Raw genomic sequence first — 19,959 nt, 5'->3', positions numbered from 1 at the left:
CAGCTCGCGCATACACAGCAACGAGGCTCAAAGTGATCAATAAACACGGTAAATGGCCCTGGTTGTCCATGGTTTTGTTTGGGCGTGGTGACACCAGTTTTCACTTTAATTATCTTAGTGAATGTGGCGGCCAAGGAAAGGGGTCTTACGTAGAGGAATTACCCCCTCGTATTTAAAACTTCTACCTCATTACGGGTGCTTAGTTGCAAAATGATGTTATACAGGAGAAGACAATGATAAAATCGTTCACTTTCTTTTCTACGCCTCTGCGTCATCATGCAAATTCACCCTGCGTGTTCGTTTGCTTGTGAGTGTTGTGCATTTACGACATCGTGTTATTTTAAAGCGTAGTTTTGTACACTGTACAGATAAGCACGTTAGGACCAAGAGTCTAAATTCTGTTAGGACCTACATGACAGCACCCTCGGATAGGACACTGGAGAGGCCCATTGAAATTAAAATGACTCAATCAAATATCGAACGACTTTATTCTGTGAGTTCATTACATGGCGTGTAGAATTTCAGTTCATCATTCCTTGCGAGACAATAATAATCAAAATATTTATTTAATCTGACAATTTTTCATTAACTTGATCCTTTAAAATGCTATATTTATTCTAACAATAACCATCACTTTACCATAACCAACATAACCGTGTGCTGCTGTTAACCTAATTCAGGGCGTATGTCATCTTCGGTGTATAAGCGGCCACCAACTCGCGGACGAATAACTTTTACTTTCGAGGGCGCTTGACCATCTCATTCAGAAAAAGAGTGAAAATTAAAACTAATCAGATCAAACACCAAACTTGGTTATGAGAGTATTGAATTACCTGATAAATATTGATTATTGTGATAAATATTGAATAATCTAATTAAGTGGCATAATCTCATAAGTATTGTGCATTGTCGAATTTATTTGAATGATATTACTGGATTCAATTCTGTTTTGTTCTTTTTTAATAAAACTGAACAATCTCTGCCTTGTTGGGAATGGTTTTCGTCTGTGCATTTTCTCGTTCTACCAGGGACGGCGAAAGAGTTTTAAATCCCGAGGAGTGTGGGGGGGATGGGTGGGGGACTTCAATGGGCAGTGGGGTTTGAGGGGAAGACAACCAAGTTACATATAAAATATTTTCTGTGCATGCCGTACCACAAAATACAGCATTGAATATTCTGTTTAACAAAAGAGAACATCCTAATTGTAATTTTATTAATGTATTCAACAATAGGCCTATGGTACATCATAATTTCAAAAAAAGGTCATTTTTACAAAGTTACAAATTTATAAGGGGTCATTTTTATTAGCAAAGATCATTTCGTATTACAAAAAGGTTAGTTATTATAAAATAATATCGTTAATATCAACCCCCCCCCCCCCACCATCCCCCATCAGAAACAGACACATCACTGCAAGCTTCATGTTAGTGCCCTGAATTTGTTCAATATTACTATAAGGTTGTACGGAAGGGTTGCAGGCGAAGTAAATGGCAGAACAAAGTCCACAATAATACTTGTTGCTGTTACTATGTAGTGTAAATAAACTTCAGTAAGGTCGATGTGCAACAGAGACATGCTATGTAATCTAACTAATTAACAGGAACGAATAGCCAATCAGGGTAAATTACGTATCTGGTACAATATACATGTACGTAATAAATATCAGACAATCACCTTAACTCAATAGAAAGAGTATTAAAATAGAGTATGTTTATATCCATATTTACAAGTACATAATAGTACGTTAGGATAGGTATATACATAAATATTAGAACTTAGAGACCCAAATTGAGATGTTGTGTTTTTATTGAAGACGACACACTAGTGTCTTAGGACGCACGGAACGTTTACTAAAAGTGTTACTTGTTCGGATAAATACATGCTTAGTATGAATAATGAGTACAAATGAATAATAAGTACAAAACATATATACCATGGCTAATTATCTTTAGTTTGTCATTGTTTTTGCCAACCATGTCCCGTCCCTCGAAAATGTAACTAAAAATAATTTAGGGTTAGGGTTAAATTAACCTAACGAAGACATGAAGAATGGAAAATTTCAAAGCTGTATCTTCACATATCAATTATTGGTTATTACCATAAAGGTGTAATTGTCTATAAATTTGCTATGAAACTGAAATAATGGTCATACATGTCCAATATTTAAAATTACTTTCAACTATTCCATTCTAAACACTTCCCTCTTTGACACAGTATCTATCTGAGCCCATTCTAAGCCACTAATCTGTGACTTGATACAACCATTCAGACATGGACGTACACAGGGGTCACCCTTGTACCCCTGGGAATCAAAGCATTATACAATAAAGCAAGAATAACTCAAAATGATACGCTCCTGCACCCCCTATGAGGCTGAATTTCTCTCGGAAAAATAATGTTTTCGAAAAACAAGAATATCAGAGAAAATTTATTATCTTAAATTTGAAAATGTCTCAGCTTAAGTCCCAGGATTCCCAGCAGAGATTAGAACGAATTTCGGAGTAATTTAATTCATTCCAGTAGCCAGAAGGGTGGGGATGAGGAGTGTAGGCAAGGAGATGTCTCTCCCCATCCCCCCTAAAAAAACATTTTCCATTTTCGAGGGACGGGACATGGTTGGCAAAAACAATGACAAACTAAAGATAATTAGCCATGGTATATATGTTTTGTACTTATTATTCATTTGTACTAATATACCTGTATATACCTATCCTAACGTACTATTATGCACTTGTAAATATGTTATATCGTTAATATACATAGGACCGTAGCCACAGTAAGCAGTGAAATAAGCTGTTTCGTTACCTACATAAGCTGTATTATTATAAATATACATAAAGAGCAATTTGATAGATTGGAAAAATCAACATTGCCTTACTATTTGAAATGAAAATCCACTTGTCAAGCTAAAAGCCTATATTTTTTTATGAATATTATAAAGAATCGATAATTATGAGTGAATCTGAATAAGCCCATGCGAACACGTGGATAAACCTTATGATCATGGGAATATGAATGAGCAAATGAGAACACGTGGATAAAGCTTATGATAACGAGAATCTGAATGAGCCATTGAGAACACGTGAAACTGGTGCAGCTGAAGTCCCAATCAGACCCCTAGGGCTAAGAATACCTTCGGGAAAATTTAATTCCTCTCTCTCTGAATGTGTTTTCTTGCTTAAAGCTCGATACGAGTTTCGGCGTATCCAGAAGGACTAAGGACAAGGGAAGCCCCCCCCCCCCTCCACCCCCTCTCCTTCACGCAAACATTTTAGGGGACGCAACCGGGGTTGGCAAAAAGGAAAATCGGCAAACGAAAAGTAAGTAGCCATAACATATATGATACTGAATTAGGCTCCCTCATTAGCCACACTAAGAATAGATCGAGATTTCCCTGAACATGATACATTTACTTCAGTAATTGACACTTCTAGACACAGTTCCCTGCGTCATGTGGTACCGGCTTGTCGTCTATCATAAACAACATCACATTTGAATCACTGATATATGGATACCTGCGTATACCTGCCGATACGTTATATTGTGTACAGTTAATGTTTTTCATCGTTATTATATAACGTACCATGGGCACAGGCTGGGGGCCTCACAATCATATTGCGCGCTAGGGAGAATAATGTGGGGGCTATAAAAACTATGGGATATGTGACCAGTGCAAAGAGGGGACCCAGTAGCGAGTTTTTTTTCCAAACAGGTTTGCAATTATGTGTAAATAGTCGATCATGATTGGTCGGAAAAGTTACGTCATCACCAATGTAATCTTCACTTTGAGGTTAACAAAATGTATTCGTTGCAACAAAGATATACCCGTCATATATGTACTGTGTTTATTCAATAGTTTCCTCTATATATGAGTTAGGCAAATGAAGCAGTGCAGCAGTTCAGTTGTGGAATTTAAGCCTTGATTATTCGCGTGCCATTTGCCAAATTTTAGAAAGTCCTAATCTAGTCGCGCAATTCACTCACGTATTGTACCGATTCAAACTGTTGCTGTTGTCATTTTTAGCCGATATTCATTTAAGATTCGTGAACTCTCGTCTTGAAGTTGATCTTAGTACGCCCGTTCCACGAAACGAATTCCGATTTCAATAGAAAGGCTTACGATTCTTGAATACCGTAAACACGAACCCAATGGAACCTAGCGTATGTATCATATATAAGGTTAACATTAAAAGTGGTCATAGCCCCATCTCGGATCATTTGTAGGGGGGGGGGGGGATAAGTCGGTGGATTGTGTCATCCGGGTGAGATGTGGACTCGAGCTATGGTTGTATCATCACCTCTCACTTCACTTTTTTAAGTATGTATCAGTAAAACATTGCGTTGAGGGTTACTTATATGGACCTGCTTTGTAGTCTAAATATACATCAGAATGCACAATTGTATGTATATATTTTCTTGATGGCTGTAACTATAATTTCGTTCTTCCGTTCATTTCCATCCTGTCTTGCTGATGTTAATCAACAACGGAGAACTGACCGGGAAGATCAATATGAACAGAGCAAAATATTATTTGTTGCTAGAACGGACACCTCTAATCACGGACACTTGTAATCCTAATATTACTTGTTAAATCCTGCTCTTTAGCTCATATCTACACTCTCTTTTGTCAAATTGTGTATAATTTCTTTCCTTTTTTTATATTTGTGTACTAAACAATGGTTTTACGTTCTTTTCATTTTCGTAAAGCAAGACATATTCAGAGTTGGGCATCAACGCTTGTAGTTTCATCTACACAGTTTGCGTACTTAACAGGCATATTACGCACATAGGACAAAATACATCGGAAATTTACAATGTTTGCGTATTAATTAAAGTAACAGAGAGCAATGCATATACGTACAGCAGGTACCTTTGAACGGCTGATTAACAGAATAAACACAGCAAGGGATAATTACCAGATATGCATTCTATCATCAAGTCAAGTCTTTTATTGTGTAAACTATTAACAACAAACTTTGAAACCAGTTACAACTAAAGGCTGATTCCTACCGATATCTATTTAGCGTCCAGGATCGTATGTTCGAACGTCACATGACCTACACGACGCCATCTTGTCAATTGGATATTCTTCATTCCTGTTTCCATTTGTTCTTCTTTCGTGATTTGCATATGTTATTAAAGTATTAAAGGATTCTAGACTTAAATTCTACTCTGGATGATAAACCCAAAAAGCGATGATCGTACTGGTAAGTAACGTACAGGAGACAGTAATGGTGTGAAGCTATATATGTACTGATATACTGAACACGTCATTAATAACACAGGCTACATACTGATATACTAAACCCTTCATTCATAACACAGGCAATGTTAAATTTAAAGTTCAATTTATAAGAATTATAACGCATGTCTGTATGATCATATTTCAATGTCGATTTAGATATTTCATTAATTTGAAGTGAAGAATTTTAAAATTATGTTATTCAACTCTTATTATGTAAATCCTGGTTATTTAATAGTTTATTCATGCAACTACAACATATCTCTTCCAATCAGGACATGTGCTATCCTTTCACTTTAATGCTGTCAGATCAGATCATAAATATACTAACAGTGAGTCCTGTCGAAACAGAAATGTGGAATTGTAATACTTTCATAGCAGGCCTTGCGCCTTTAGGCTTAGGTCCAACTTAAATGAATGAATCGGGATGGAAATCATTAAATAGATTGCTCGAGGTATAGGCTTATTTCAGCTTGCAATTATATGCATGAGAGAGATGTATTTGTCTTACTTTCTATCCGTACGTAAATCATGTGGGAAGAATATAGACCATTGGATCGGTTTTACTCAGAAAAATCTAGTGGGAAGTTCATGGAACATGGTATAAGTTAGGTCTATATGTGGGAAGTAAAGAGAACATTGAATCAGTTAAAATATGCTCACCCGGTGGGAATGTGGTTCTTGTCAGTAAAACTACGGTGAAAAATTACAGTATTCTTAAACTCTACAAAACTTCCTGATAATTAGGAAGAATATTTAAAAAAAAAACAGATTAATTTTAAGAATTTAACCGATTTTTAAGATTTTTTTGTTTCATATGATAGCAATCACGTGACTGATATGTTGGCTTTATCAATGTGACCAGGACGATGCGTGGTAAAGGTTACTTTAATAAAAGTATTAGAAAAATATAAATCATGTGAGATTCAAACTAATATAGCTTATGAAGGAACCGTTAAAATCCCTTTCTTCTGCCCGAGTCTCAGTCGTGCCGTTTAATTAAAGCAGCAGTATAGGCAACTTAGGCTAACAATTTTAACCTGATAGGTTTATAGTATACACATGAGTGTGTATTGATAACATTGTGTCATCTTTCTCTCTAATTTCATCAAATAAAGGTGACTGAGGGAATAATTACTAAATTTGATTTGATCCTCAACGTTAATATTTCGCCACGTGCGCGCTTTGTATTGCTGCATTATACACATCACAGACCAAATTTGAAAATGTTTAAAAAAGAAAACAGATTTTAACCTCACTTTTTGCAATGAACCTTGACTATAGTCAGACGTATGACGTACGTTTTCATCTGATGTCACTATCGACTAGCATTGATAAAATAATAAAAATTAACTCAAACAGATTATTTAACATTCAAATGAATAACCGTTGTATCTACGATTGAGAGAGAGCCTCGCAATAGTTGTGAAGCCCGCCATCTAAACTGACGACCTGTAAGTGACATTCTTAAAGGATATCACGAATATTGATAACAAACCAGAAGTTGATTTTTTTCAGGGCGGGTTAATATTAGATTACTTCAAAGGTCGAGGTTTTGTGTGATCAATAAACAGTAAATAAGATATTAAGGAGAGATTCACCTTGATGTAATCTTTGTCGAGCCAGAGACCTGTTGGTAAAGTGACTGGTTCTGTTGACTTACAGAATTACACATTGATTTATGATAATTTTGTTAAGTTAGTTTTAACCATGCATTATGTATCAATATATATTCAACAGATCACCGCTTTGAAAGATAATCATGCATAACATCACTCATCGGAAAAGAAAAGTGAAGACCCAAGTTTATCCCGCCAACCAGTCACGAAAGTTGTTGTGACGTCATAATCGATGGAGCGCCTTACAGTGCAAGGTTTGTTGTAAATATAGTTTTGTATTAGTAACTTAAGCATAGAAAGCTAATGTTAAAAATAAACATTGATAAGGATTTAAGCCTCAGCATTGTAATTACTCTTACAGTGTATGATCGGGAGTTCAAGGTGATATTATTATATTGTTTTCATTGTTTTGTTTCTACCTTATTAATTTGACCTGACCGATTGGAATTTTGATATGTAGATATGAACGCATATAAGGCGGTATAAACTTGCATGTTACTCCGATTTAACTGGTGAAATTTTGTCGTTCACAGTGACATCAAACAGATTGCACGCCATCATTGTTTCCAGTTTATATATAAGCACTGACCCGCTCCAATTTTATTGATCAAAAAGTATGTTTACAAATCAATTTTTTTGCCAATTTTCCAGACAAAAAGGCCATACTCATCAGTTCTCTGAAGAGCAGGTATAAACTTCAATATGACGCAATCCAGCCCATACCGTACATCAAGGACAGACTATATTGTGTTGACAAGGTATTTGTTGAGGGCGGTACAGAGATCAATATTGATAAAGGAGCGACGAAGGAGAAAGAAGGACCATGGGTACGTGTGGACTCGTACAAAGATATCTTCACAGACCCTCGAATGAAAGCCAAACTGCGCATCATAGAAGCAGAAGCCGGGTATGGTAAGTCAACAGTGACCCTACAGCTCGCCTATGATTGGTGCAATGGTGTAAAGGATTCACCCTTTAAAGACGTAGAGATTCTAATTCTTCTCCGGTTGAGGCAGCTGAACAGCAAGATATCTATCTATCAAGCAATTAAACTGTTTTTAGCACCAAACGATCCTCGAATCAAATCTTCTGATATTAAAAATATCATTGAAAGTTGTTCTTCTGTTAAGGTACTCCTGGACGGGTATGATGAGTTTCCTGATAGGGATGGTGCTACCGGAAGTGACGTTGGACGTATCATTACCAGCAATCTGTTTGGGAATATTGACGTTACCCTGACAACCAGATATCTTCCGAAGGACTATGATAAATCAAACACAAAATATGTTAGATTAGTTGGCTTTGACGAAAAAGCACGTGACCAGTACATTCGCAAGGCTGTTACTGGGGAAGACGAAGAAAGTGTTGCTAAAATTAAGCGCGATTTGAAAGCAAACCCGATTTTGGATGACCTATGTCAAGTACCTCTCTTATTTGCAATGTTTTCTCACATGACCCACGAAAAGACACATTTTCAGAAATTTAAGTCAGTTACCGGTTTCTTTCGCTACATGATTAGATGTTTCCATAGTCACCAGAGAAACAAATCACTGGACCAACACGCAAAGGAACACATGAGCGAACATGAAAGTGAACACGACGAACTGAGTAAAGTAGCATTTGAAGGTCTCTGCGGTGAAAACAAACAGTTATCATGGCGTAAGGATGGACTCTCTACACGACTAGGTCAAGGGTTTTGTCAACATTATATTGCAGTAGGTATCTTGGTAGAGGAAGAAGTGTCTGCTGAGACAAACGAACAGACTTCTACTACAGACATACAGACAAAGACTGACTTAAGGTTCTACCATCAACTATTCTGTGAATGGTTTGCGTGTTTTAGACTGGTAGAAATTGTAGCTGCTACAAGAAATGCATCTGAGCTGAAGAATGTTCTTGATAAAGTGGATCCATTTAATCTTCAGTACCTCTATAGATTCACCTGTGGGATTAGCCCAGCAGTTGGGAAGAGAATAATAGAATACTTGAAGAGCAGGGAAGACGGTGATAAGTTTGCCATCCTCTGCATCCTGGAACAAACTGGTGAGGTAGATGGAATCAAGGAAACCGTCAGGGATCTGTGTTCAAGTCGGGTGGACATCTATGGAAACTTACACAGTAGACTACTACAGAGGTCTACCATACAGCTACTGGAGATTGGTGCCAGATATGACGTAAGTATTAATAATAAATTAATATTTTACTCGTTTCATTGATTGAGTTGTTAGACATTTAAGCCGAATGCCAGTGTAAATGTGACACAAATTCAATTAGAGTAAACACACTCTGACAAATGAAACCCAAAGTAAGATTCATGATAGCATATTTCATGCTCTCTTCACGTGATGGAATCATGGTGGAAATGTGTGCTGAATAAATAATGTTTAGTACAATTAAAAGAAATACCAACATAATATTAACAGCAGACCAAAGACTCTGTTTTACCAGCAGGGCGTTTTCACTTAGTAAATGACAGAACGTTAGTTTAAAATGATAAGAAAAACATCGTATTCGAAGCACTGAGTGTTCTAATTCATGCAGTAGTTGACCTATTTTACAGGTTTCTGATGAGTTGTGTTTCCAATTTCACCAATCATAACGAAATTTACGAAATATAAGGTGGCAAGGGATCAAACAAGGCCACAATAAGTTAAATGATTGTGTCCAACCCAGACAACTTGTTTTTAATCTCAAAATAAATTCTGCAAAAAACGAGTATTGAGTATTTTGAACAATATTTTATATATTATACTTGTTAATGAAACGGAGGTAAACGACAAAGGCAAATGAATATATATAATTGAAAACATAATGAGTTGGAAAATTTAGAACAGTGAAAAAAGTTCCAGCCTCCACCTGGAATCGAACCCGGGCCTCTCGCTTTATATGCGGACACTCTACCCAAGTAGGCTATGGACGCTGATCGTATACGTTAATATCCATATACATTGCTAGTGATGTATCGGTAAGATTTGAAATGAGACTCAATTTAACATGAGGATATAAAAACAACTTTCAGACATACAGCCTTTCATTAAACAAATATGATAAGAATAGCTTGCTCTTCACATCGCGTCGAATGAATCTCTGTTTTTTTTTTTATATAATTAGCAATAAATTAAAGACTCATTAAATGTGAGGTTATTTACACAACATGATGATTTCAAGGACGAACAACTCGTAAATAAAGTCATTTTGAGAATCGACTTATGGTAGCTGCAAGAAGGTCCATAATACTCGCTACATATATGTATGTTGTATAATCAGAGTGGTATTGCAGGTTGGGTGGGGTTGCCCTGGTTTACAAAATGTTTACTCATTGTTATATACGAGGAAGAAACTATAAGGTAAAGCCTGACAAAATAAAGACTAAAATACCTTGATCTGCAATTACGTAATATTTGATAGAAAGAAATACACTCATAGAAATGAAGGTGCGGGAGTAAGCGTGGGGAGAAGGGGGGGGGGGTTTGCTGATTGTAGAAGTCTGTGTTTTTATGACTCAAAAACAGCTAAGACTCAACCATGACAGTATTACATAGAGATATATTAAGAACAAATAATAATAACAGATATGTAGAAAACTATCAAGAAAATGAGTAAACCCCTTTGAATATGGCATCTGAATGAAAGTTCATGAAAACTTCACAATCTCTATAGGGCAGTACGACCAAGACAAAGTAGCATTGGAGGTTGAGGGGGTTGTGAAAGAGGTAACTATTATTTGTAGATTTCTCCTTTTATGATAAGTGGGATCTAATCGAAATCGCAACTGTATAATTTAGTGTTAAAGCGATTAGGATCCTTTGACTTGTGCTAGACAGGGGAGGAGAAGGTGATGTTTCATTCTGAATTTAAAACTGTTCTTTTTAAGCTCGTTATTGTAAACTGATGTCGAGAAGTCAAGTAACTTTAAGTTTAGCACGAAACATTATTTGCTTTAAATTTAGTTCTTCACTTTCCAGTCAGCATTTGACCCGTTACATATATAAGTAGGCGTACTTACAGGGGGTGTAGTGTATGGTTATAACACCATACTAATGTAGTAACAACCCTTGCATGGAGTGAAGTATATGATCATCGAACCACACTAATGTAGTAACAACCCTTTCAGAGAGTTAAGTGTATGGTCATCAAACCATACTAATGTATTAATAACCCTTACAGGGAGTTTTGTATATGGTCATCGAACCATACTAATGTAGTAACAGCCCTTACAGGGAGGCTTTCTAGTCACTTCGCCCAACAACCATTTCGCCCAACTGCCATTTCGCCCAACCAGCCTGGTCATTTCGCCCAACCAGCCTGGTCATTTCGCCCAACCAGAATGGTCATTTCGCCCAACCATCATAGTCATTTCGCCCAACTAGCATGGTCATTTCGCCCAACCGTGTTGGTCATTTCGCCCAACCTTATTTTTACTAATATTCAGTCAGAATAATATTACTTTTTCTATTCCACTAGTTCAATTTGATTTATTTTGGGTTAGGTTACTTCGTAATAGGTAAATAAAAAAGTGAGGTCCGCTCGATATCGATCGGAGTCTGAGCAGTTATTTCGGGTATAATGGGATGATTACACTACTTTAGGCGTTTGCGCATACAATGGAAGTTATATTATTATACAAACACAGGGGAATCGGTCTTCATAAAAACCTATCAAACCTAACCCCTAAAACACTGATCCACCCTACTGACTAACAATTCCCGAACGTTTCCTTATTAAATTAAAAAAATATATATAAAACCCGTCCGTAATATTGAATTACTATATTTAATCAATGTAACCACTTTATCAATGTAACCACATATGTAATCACATATGTAATCAATTTAACCACGACTTCAAGTTTCCTTAATACTCGGTTCGTATCCCGTAACGTTAACAATTCCCGAACGTTTACTATAGGCTATCAAACCTAACCTAAAACACTGATCCATCCTCAAGATTCCTTAATATTCGGTTCGTATCCTGTAACGTTAAAAATTCCCGAACGTTTCCTTACTAAAGTTATACAAAGTAAAGGACTTCAAGTTTCCTTAATATTCCTTAATATTCGAACGTTTACTATCAAACCTAACCCCTAACACACTGATCAATCCTCAAGTTTCCTTAATATTCGGTTCGTATCCTGTAACGTTAACAATTCCCGAACGTTTCCTTTGAAATATCATATTTAATCAAGGTTGGGCGAAATGACCAGACTGGTTAGGCGAAATGACCAGGCTGGTTGGGCGAAATGACCAGGCTGGTTGGGCGAAATGACCAGGCTGGTTGGGCGAAATGACCAGGATGGTTGGGCGAAATGGTAAGGTTGGGCGAAATGGCAGTTGGGCGAAATGGTTGTTGGGCGAAGTGTCCTGCTTCCACAGGGAGTGTAGTGTATGGTCATTGAACCATACTTATGTAGTAACAACCCCTACATGGAGTGCAGTGTGTTGTCATGGAACCATACTAATGTAGTAACAACCCATGCAGGGAGTGTAGTGTATGGTCATCGAAACATACTAATGTAGAAACAACCCATGTAGGGAGTGTAGTGTATGGTCATCGAACCATACTAATGTAGTAACGACCCTTACAGGGAGTGTAGTATATGGTCATCGAACCATACTAATGTAGTAACAACCCTTACAGGGAGTGTAGTGTATGGTCATTGAACCATACTTATGTAGTAACAACCCCTACATGGAGTGCAGTGTGTTGTCATCGAACCATACTAATGTAGTAACAACCCATGCAGGGAGTGTAGCATATGGTCATCGAACCATAATAATGTAGTAACAACCCTTACAGGGAGTGTAGTGTATGATCATCGAACTATACTAATGTTGTAACAACAAGGAGTGTAGTATATGGTCATCGAACGATACTAATGTTGTAACAACCCTTACAGGGAGTGTAGTATATGGTCATCGAACCATACTAATGTAGTACCAAACCTTACAGGGAGTGTAGTGTATGGTCATCGAACTATACTAATGTTGTAACAACCCTTACAGGGAGTGTAGTGTATGGTCATCGAACCATACTAATGTAGTAACAACCCTTGCAGGGAGTGTAGTATATGGTCATCGAACCATACTAATGTAGTAACAACCCTTACAGAGAGTGTAGTGTATGGTCATCGAACCATACTAATGTAGTAACAAACCTTACAGGGAGTGCAGTGTATGGTCATCGAACGATACTAATGTAGAAACAACCCTTGCAGTGTAGTGTATGGTCATCGAACCATACAAAAAAGGTAGTAACAAACCCTTACAGGGAGTTTAGTGTATGGTCATCGAGCCTTACTCATGTAGTAGCAATGTAGTAACCCTTACAGGGACTGTAGTGTACTGCCATCGAACATACTAATGTAGTGTATGTGTATAGCCTTAAGACATGCGCCGTTTTTTGTTTTAATGAGTAAATTAGAACATTGAAATCACGAAGTTAGAACTAATTCTTCTTAGGACATAACTTCTCTTCTGTAAACGATTCCTAATGTTATCAGGTTACCTTTTGTCTAATTTTTTTCCTTATATTGCGATTAATTCATCATTGGGCAACCCATTTGATGGAAATGAATACCTACACTCCTCAACGTGTAACACCTAATCATTATACATTCAGTTTTATAAACAGTAAAAACTAAGTCAACTATATATACCGACTTTGTGTATGTGAGAAATAGTGAACACTGCGACGTATATTTTTGCTCAAACAACAACAGTTTTCAACCAGTATACAAATGCTTTCATATCAAAAGAAGTAGATCTAACAACCTTCAATATTAATTAGATACATTTTGCGCAAAATTAAGCACCAAAATCACCTTACGAGAATATAACTCATAATTTCAGTAGCACCTTTGCTATCAAAAATGCAAATTGAACAGTGGCCCGATGTTTGTTAATTGATACAAAAAGGTATGATAACGTGTAATAGTGCATTCACGCAAAAGTTAAATAATACCGGCAATTAACAACTACTTATTCGTTGTTGAGGTCATGCAATGTATTATATACTTAACTGTCAGTTTCTATATACAACCAATGATGAACGTTAATATTCAATATAACGGTTATGTTGTATGTCCATAACGTATTGTTATTTTCACGGGCAATGCACGTGAGTTACCGATCAATAAACATGCTAAACAAAGTTTATTAGTTATATTAGTCAAATAACTGTTATATTATACAAACGCTTGTACATATATAACGGCATTATAACATAGATAATGCAGAGACCACGCTATGTAACAGCATAACAGCGTGCCACAGTATTCTGACGTCAACATTTCACTTTTAATTTACAGGCTCTTTTGTTTGTCTTCGAGACAGCTCCCTACTATAATAAGAGCTCCTTGCTATAATTAAAAACTGTCATAAACAGCGCTCCCTGCTTTAAAGTAGGATGCTATCACAAAAGAGCGCTCTCTGGATAGAGAAGGGTTACAAAAAGAGCTGCCTGGTTAAAAGGAGGATCTGTCACAGAGACAGCTCCCTATTATAATTAAGGAGCTGTCACTAACGTAGCTCCTTTGTATATTTAGGAAACTGTCACAAAGAGAGGAACCTAGCAGTAACAGCGACTGCTCCCTCCCTTTCAGTGTCGATACAAATGTTAAAAGCAGTTGTTTTTAAGCATGGTATTTTGTCAGTGCTCTTTTGATCTTATAATACTCGTCAGCTCCGTTAACTCGATTATAATCGTAGTAACATTCAGGCCTACTGATTCAACTACTTACTTAGATTGGTAGATGCAATTAGCTAAATTTAGCCTATAGCCTATTACAAGCCTACAGTTGGCCACTGCGTAATAAAATACATATTGCCTACCTAACCGCACTCGATGGAGTGTCACGAACCGTATGCACAACGACGTCGACAACGTTCGTTCTCATCCTTTCTATGATTCGCTCTAAGTAATGAAGCAAAGCTAGCAATCGTACGTGATACGCACTTCCTATAAATAATTTTTACACTGCTAATACACTGCGATAACGATATTTGTTTTTAGGTCACTGCACATCTGGCTGTCTTACAAAATATGAAAGTTTATATTGTCCATCAGTTAAGTTCGTCAAATGTATTAACTGCAGACATTTGACAATAAACAAGAATCGTCCTACTGGAAAAATTGTAAAAAAAGAAAGCTATGTTTTTTTTCTGATATAATATGTAAAAGAACATGTAAAAGAATTCAAACAGGGAACAAAATCTGCTGATAATATGAGATCGTATGAAAATGATGAAACTGGCAAAACATTGCACCAGATCGCATCTAAGGACCTTCAATGTTCAAAAATATCTCAAAAGGGAGGGGTACACCCCTTACCCTTAGCACCTCCCCCATATAAATCGTAAACTGTGCTCCCCTTTCAAATTACTGGCTACGTCGCTGTACATAGAAAAGATCTGTCACGGACTGAAGAGAAACAGGGAGCTGTCATTGAGTTATATCTTGATCTGTTTTCGAAACGGCTGAATGCTGTCACAAGGAAGCTGTTACATAGAGAGTTACCTGTTATAATTAGGGCGCTTCACTGAGAGCGTTTGATGCGTATGTGTATGCACGATGCTAATATAGAATATGCATGCAGGATCAAAGTATCAACAGATAACTATATCAGTGATATATAGTAAACTGTTCTTTTGTTATGTAAATATCGAGTAACGGAAGGCTAAATAAATGATGTGAGTAGCGTGATATATTTTGATTGTTATCGCCGTTACAAGTAAAAATAACAAAACGATTAGCCTACATGTTGTATTGCTCTGACTTTAGTGTGTTCCAACACTGCAGGTACACAGAGACTCAGAAGAGAGCAACATTTATATACGATACTTCTTCAGCGCTAACTTATAGGCCTCAAATTTACAAGTCATTCAATTTATTTGAAATTAGCGTAGAAATGGAGATGGGAGATGTGGGTATGGGGGGGGGGGGCGGCAGGAACAGGAAATGTGAGAGATAGTAACACTCATCTGGGCATTTCTTCTTATGCAAGCTTCATTTTCAGCACGAGACTATATTCTCGCTGTAAATCGAGACGGATACAGCCAGATTAAGGTGCTCATTTACACATTGTGTATCTCTGTGTCATGTTCAGACCAAGTCATGGAATATGACATATCATTACAAACACCTCAATCGTTTCTCTTCTCTTAATTACATTAATATACTACTTTGATCTTTCTTTTGCACATCCCCAAAATCTTGTCTTATTTCAACATTCCTGGCGTAATTTTCGTGCCATTTTTCATTGGATAAAACTCACATCTTATTTATTTTTTTTCCCTAAACGATTAAGGACGGTCTCACCGGATTGCTATAAAATATACTGCTTAACGTTCCTTTCGTTAAGCTGATTTTAAGCTAAAATAACGAATACTCTGATCAGGGGCGTCAATCCAAAAAAGGAGGGGAGGCCGGGGGCGAATATTATTTTTTTTCCAAACTGAACTGACGCTGATTATTTCCTCGATTCTGATTGGCTCTCAGTAAGCACGTCATATACTTTAGTATTCAACATGAAACCCTCCATATTCTGTCGATATCAGTATGATCAACACGAACAAATTCAAGATATTCATATTAGCAACTTTCCAGAACTTTTGGTAGGTATATATGAACGAAAGTATATAGTGTTCTCAACACAGTGAAGCAACTATTCCCAACTACTGCGCCCATTATAGGCAGTCCTCGATCGTTTGTTTACTCGCTTGACTCTGCTCTAAACAACACATGTATTGTAGCCTATTGTACTGTGTATAGTATACAACACAATAAAACACAGTGCATTTGTACTTGTATACATGTAACCAGGGACGTAGCTAAGGACTGATGATTGGGGGGGGGGGGGGTGTAGTGGCTGAAATTCCAACTGGATGGGTTTTGGAGCCAGAAAATTCCAAATGCTGCCTTGTACCCCCCCCCCCACCCCCGCACTAATCGTCAACGATACGGTCAGTGTCAGTCAGACACCCCATCTTTCGCGACTGCACTTATGTTCCGAACTTTTTTCGATACATTTGTACCTTATGGGGCAAAGTTTTTGCTTATGTTGATGGCACTTTTAAGCTTCCATAGATTAGCATTGGCGTTTTAATTTTGTACCATAGAGACAATATATATCCCAACGACGTAGCCAGGAGTTTGAAAGAGGGAACACCTTTTGCGATTGTTATGGGGGAGGGGTCTAAGGGGAGGGGGACACCCCCTCCCCTTTGAGATATTTTTGAACAATTAAAGGTCCTTAGATGCGATCTGGTGCAATTTGTTGCCAGTTTCATCATTATCATATGATATCATATTATCAGCAGATTTTGTTTTCCTGTTTGAATTCTTTTACATGTTCTTTTACATAATATATCAGAAATACATTTGACGAACTTAACTGATGGACAATATAAACTTTCATATTTTGTAAGACAGCCAGATGTGCAGTGGCCTAAAAACAAATATCGTTATCGCCGTGTATTAGCAGTGTAATAACAACAGTTTTTAAACATATTTTTCGACACTGAAAGGGGGGAGCAGTCGCTCCCCTGCTCCCCCCGGCTACGTCCCTGTATATCCTGAACTTACTTGGAGCAAGCGAACAGGGTCGACCCACCCAATAGCAAAATTAATACATAAATTATCCGAATTGAAGCTGGCGAACGTTGTATTTATTTTTAGAGTATTCAAAATCATACGAAGTTTTGTATGGTGGAGTATAAGGATCGCGAGATACAATTTCTCAATGTGACGAGTAAACGTGGTAAATATGACTGATTAAACGTCAATTTTGATCGAAAATTTTATGTCACTCACAAATTACAAGAACATATGAAAATAAAAGTGCGACAGTCAGAAAAATTAGAGTGCGACAGTCGGAAATTCCGAATTGAAGCTGGCGACAGTCGGAAATTCCGACAGTCGGAAATTCCGACTGTCGCACTCAAATTTTCCAACTATCGTAATTTTTACCAAGATTGGGGGGGGGGTGAGACACCCCCCACACCCCCCCCTCTAGCGACGTCCCTGCATGTAGCCGATGTACATATGTACGAGGTGTATGTGTGCATTCGCAGTTGCGATACGTTACGTTTTATAATCATAAATTCAAAATGTATTCAGTCAATGAATCATGATAGGCCTAGTCGAATATGCAGTTACATGAAGACGGCGAGCGAGTGTGTGCCAGCCAGTGAGTGTCACAAAAAAAAGGCATTTGACGATATGTCTGTGTCTTTTGACTTGTTCGCTTGTTCGCTGTTTGACGTGCTCGCTGAGAGCCAACAGAATCAAGGAAATAATTTCAGTGTCAGTTCAGTTTGGGAAAAAAATATTCGCGGCCGGGGGAGGGGTTGTATTAATGAATAAATATGGATACAACTGAAAGAATCTGCGATCGCCTTGGCGCAAAGACTTTGTCGTCTGGGTCCAGGGGCGAAGCCCCTGCAGGGGTCTAGGGAAATGATATGTCATTCATAAATATAGTTCAACAACAGTTACATTTGACAAGTGATTCGACTTAAAATTAAGAAAGACAACTATTTAACATCATGTTGTAACTTATCATAATTATTCAAATTGAAACTTAAACCCAAAACAGAACTATGCACACAAAGAATAAGTTGTTATGGATACAGACGTTTACAACATGTACACATATGGTAATAATAAGTATATTTAACAAACACTGTTTGGTATATGGGAACATTCACTTTATTGGAAACATGAAACCCTATAAAATAAAGTTACTTCAGGACCCTAGCCCGAGTAGAATCTCTAAGGGGCAGTTAAGGAACATCGAGACACATAATTTATCGTATAAATGTTACATAGCGGTGCTTTTGATGTGCGAAAATACCACGGGCCTTTTTCAGATGGTTTTAGTGGGTGGGCGATCCCAAAATGGACCATCATGACACTATCTAAGAGGAGTGCCACCATCGGTTGGCGCGTAACGTACCAAGAAAGTTTTGTCAAAAAAGGATCCCAGATTACCGGGAATGGCAATTCCCAGGCCATGTAAGTTGCATATAAACATTCTTAATGTTGAGATTTCATGTTTAGAAATTTACAGTTAGAACTTTTATTCGTAAAATCACTTTGTAGGGGGAAACTAGGAGCTTACGTTACTTTATAAGCTCTGCTTTATTTATTGTTTTAAACAGGTTATTGATGATATGAAGCACGCTAGGGCATTGTGATCGTAGCCGTTTACTATATGCTAAGATGGAGCCAAACAGGGAATTTAGGTGTGAATTAATTGTTCGATTGTGATATCATTATGTTTTACATACCAAACAGGGACCTACTGGGGGAAAATGAGCCGAGTTGGTGGGCCGTGTAGCGACTGTGCCTCGATATTCTTAATTAAATCATATGGACACTGATATAGGGGCTATCAGTGAAACTGATAAGCCTATATAAACAAATATATTAATGAACCGCTGTTCCACATTAGACTATACACTGTTCTCGCAGGTTAACTCTTATGAGCTCTCTACGTGTATTGTTATTCTAACAAAACTCGTGAAAGCACGATAAACACACGGTCATCGGATCTTAGATCGTGTGTATATAATAATGAGCGATTAATATAATATGGAGTGTTATCTCAGTAGTAAACGCCGGTACCTTCCAATCATAAGGTCCCCGGTTCGAGTCACTCCAAGAACAATGTATTTCGTCAAGTTCTAGAGTTGTTGACAATTTATAATCATGGACGTTAAATATGAATGTAAGAGAGAGGCCTCGGTCATCTTGCGGCTTTGATAAGCCAATGAGGCTTCTTCGCGAGTTCCTGCTTGCAGGATGATCTAAAATACATACATATAGACCTTGTGTTCCTATTGAACGAAATTCCTATGATACGTGCCTAGAGTCTTGGGGTTGCACACTACTGCCTAATCAAGTCATAAGAAAAAGAATAAAAAAGCTAACTGAAATATAGATCATACTATCCAGGCGTTTACATTATCGTATGCCTGTTGTCATTTAGGAAGTGGAAATCTCAAGGGGCGGCTACCCAAGGGCGGATCCAGGTTTTCGCCAAATGGGGGGGGGGGGGAAATTGATCAGGCGCGTATTTAGGTTTCTCTAAACTTGGTT

General features: G+C 37.5%; 2 protein-coding genes across 2 annotated transcripts in view; both read left to right on the top strand.

Annotated features, from left to right (window-relative positions):
* The window catches only part of LOC139984541 (NLR family CARD domain-containing protein 4-like), a 313,255-nt gene that overhangs the window by 115,377 nt on the left and 177,919 nt on the right, over positions 1-19,959 (top strand). The window lies entirely within an intron of this gene.
* Positions 4,836-9,077, top strand: LOC139985131 (nucleotide-binding oligomerization domain-containing protein 2-like). Its single transcript, XM_071999368.1, has 3 exons — positions 4,836-5,207; positions 6,983-7,115; positions 7,513-9,077. The coding sequence occupies exons 2-3, from the start codon at positions 7,094-7,096 to the stop codon at positions 9,075-9,077; spliced, it is 1,587 nt and encodes a 528-aa protein (XP_071855469.1). The 5' UTR covers positions 4,836-5,207; positions 6,983-7,093.

Source organism: Apostichopus japonicus, chromosome 17, assembly GCF_037975245.1.
Source record: "Apostichopus japonicus isolate 1M-3 chromosome 17, ASM3797524v1, whole genome shotgun sequence".
Lineage (NCBI taxonomy): Eukaryota > Metazoa > Echinodermata > Holothuroidea > Aspidochirotida > Stichopodidae > Apostichopus > Apostichopus japonicus.
Note: the sequence above shows the minus strand (reverse complement) of the source record. Positions and strands in the feature narration are given on the sequence as shown.

What these genes read in the sequence shown, in the direction of transcription:
- LOC139985131 (XM_071999368.1), top strand. Translation starts at nt 7,094, where the DNA reads ATGGAGCGCCTTACAGTGCAAG. An exon ending in GGAGCGCCTTACAGTGCAAG is followed by an intron (nt 7,116 to 7,512) that starts GTTTGTTGTAAA and finishes CCAATTTTCCAG; the next exon opens with ACAAAAAGGCCATACTCATC.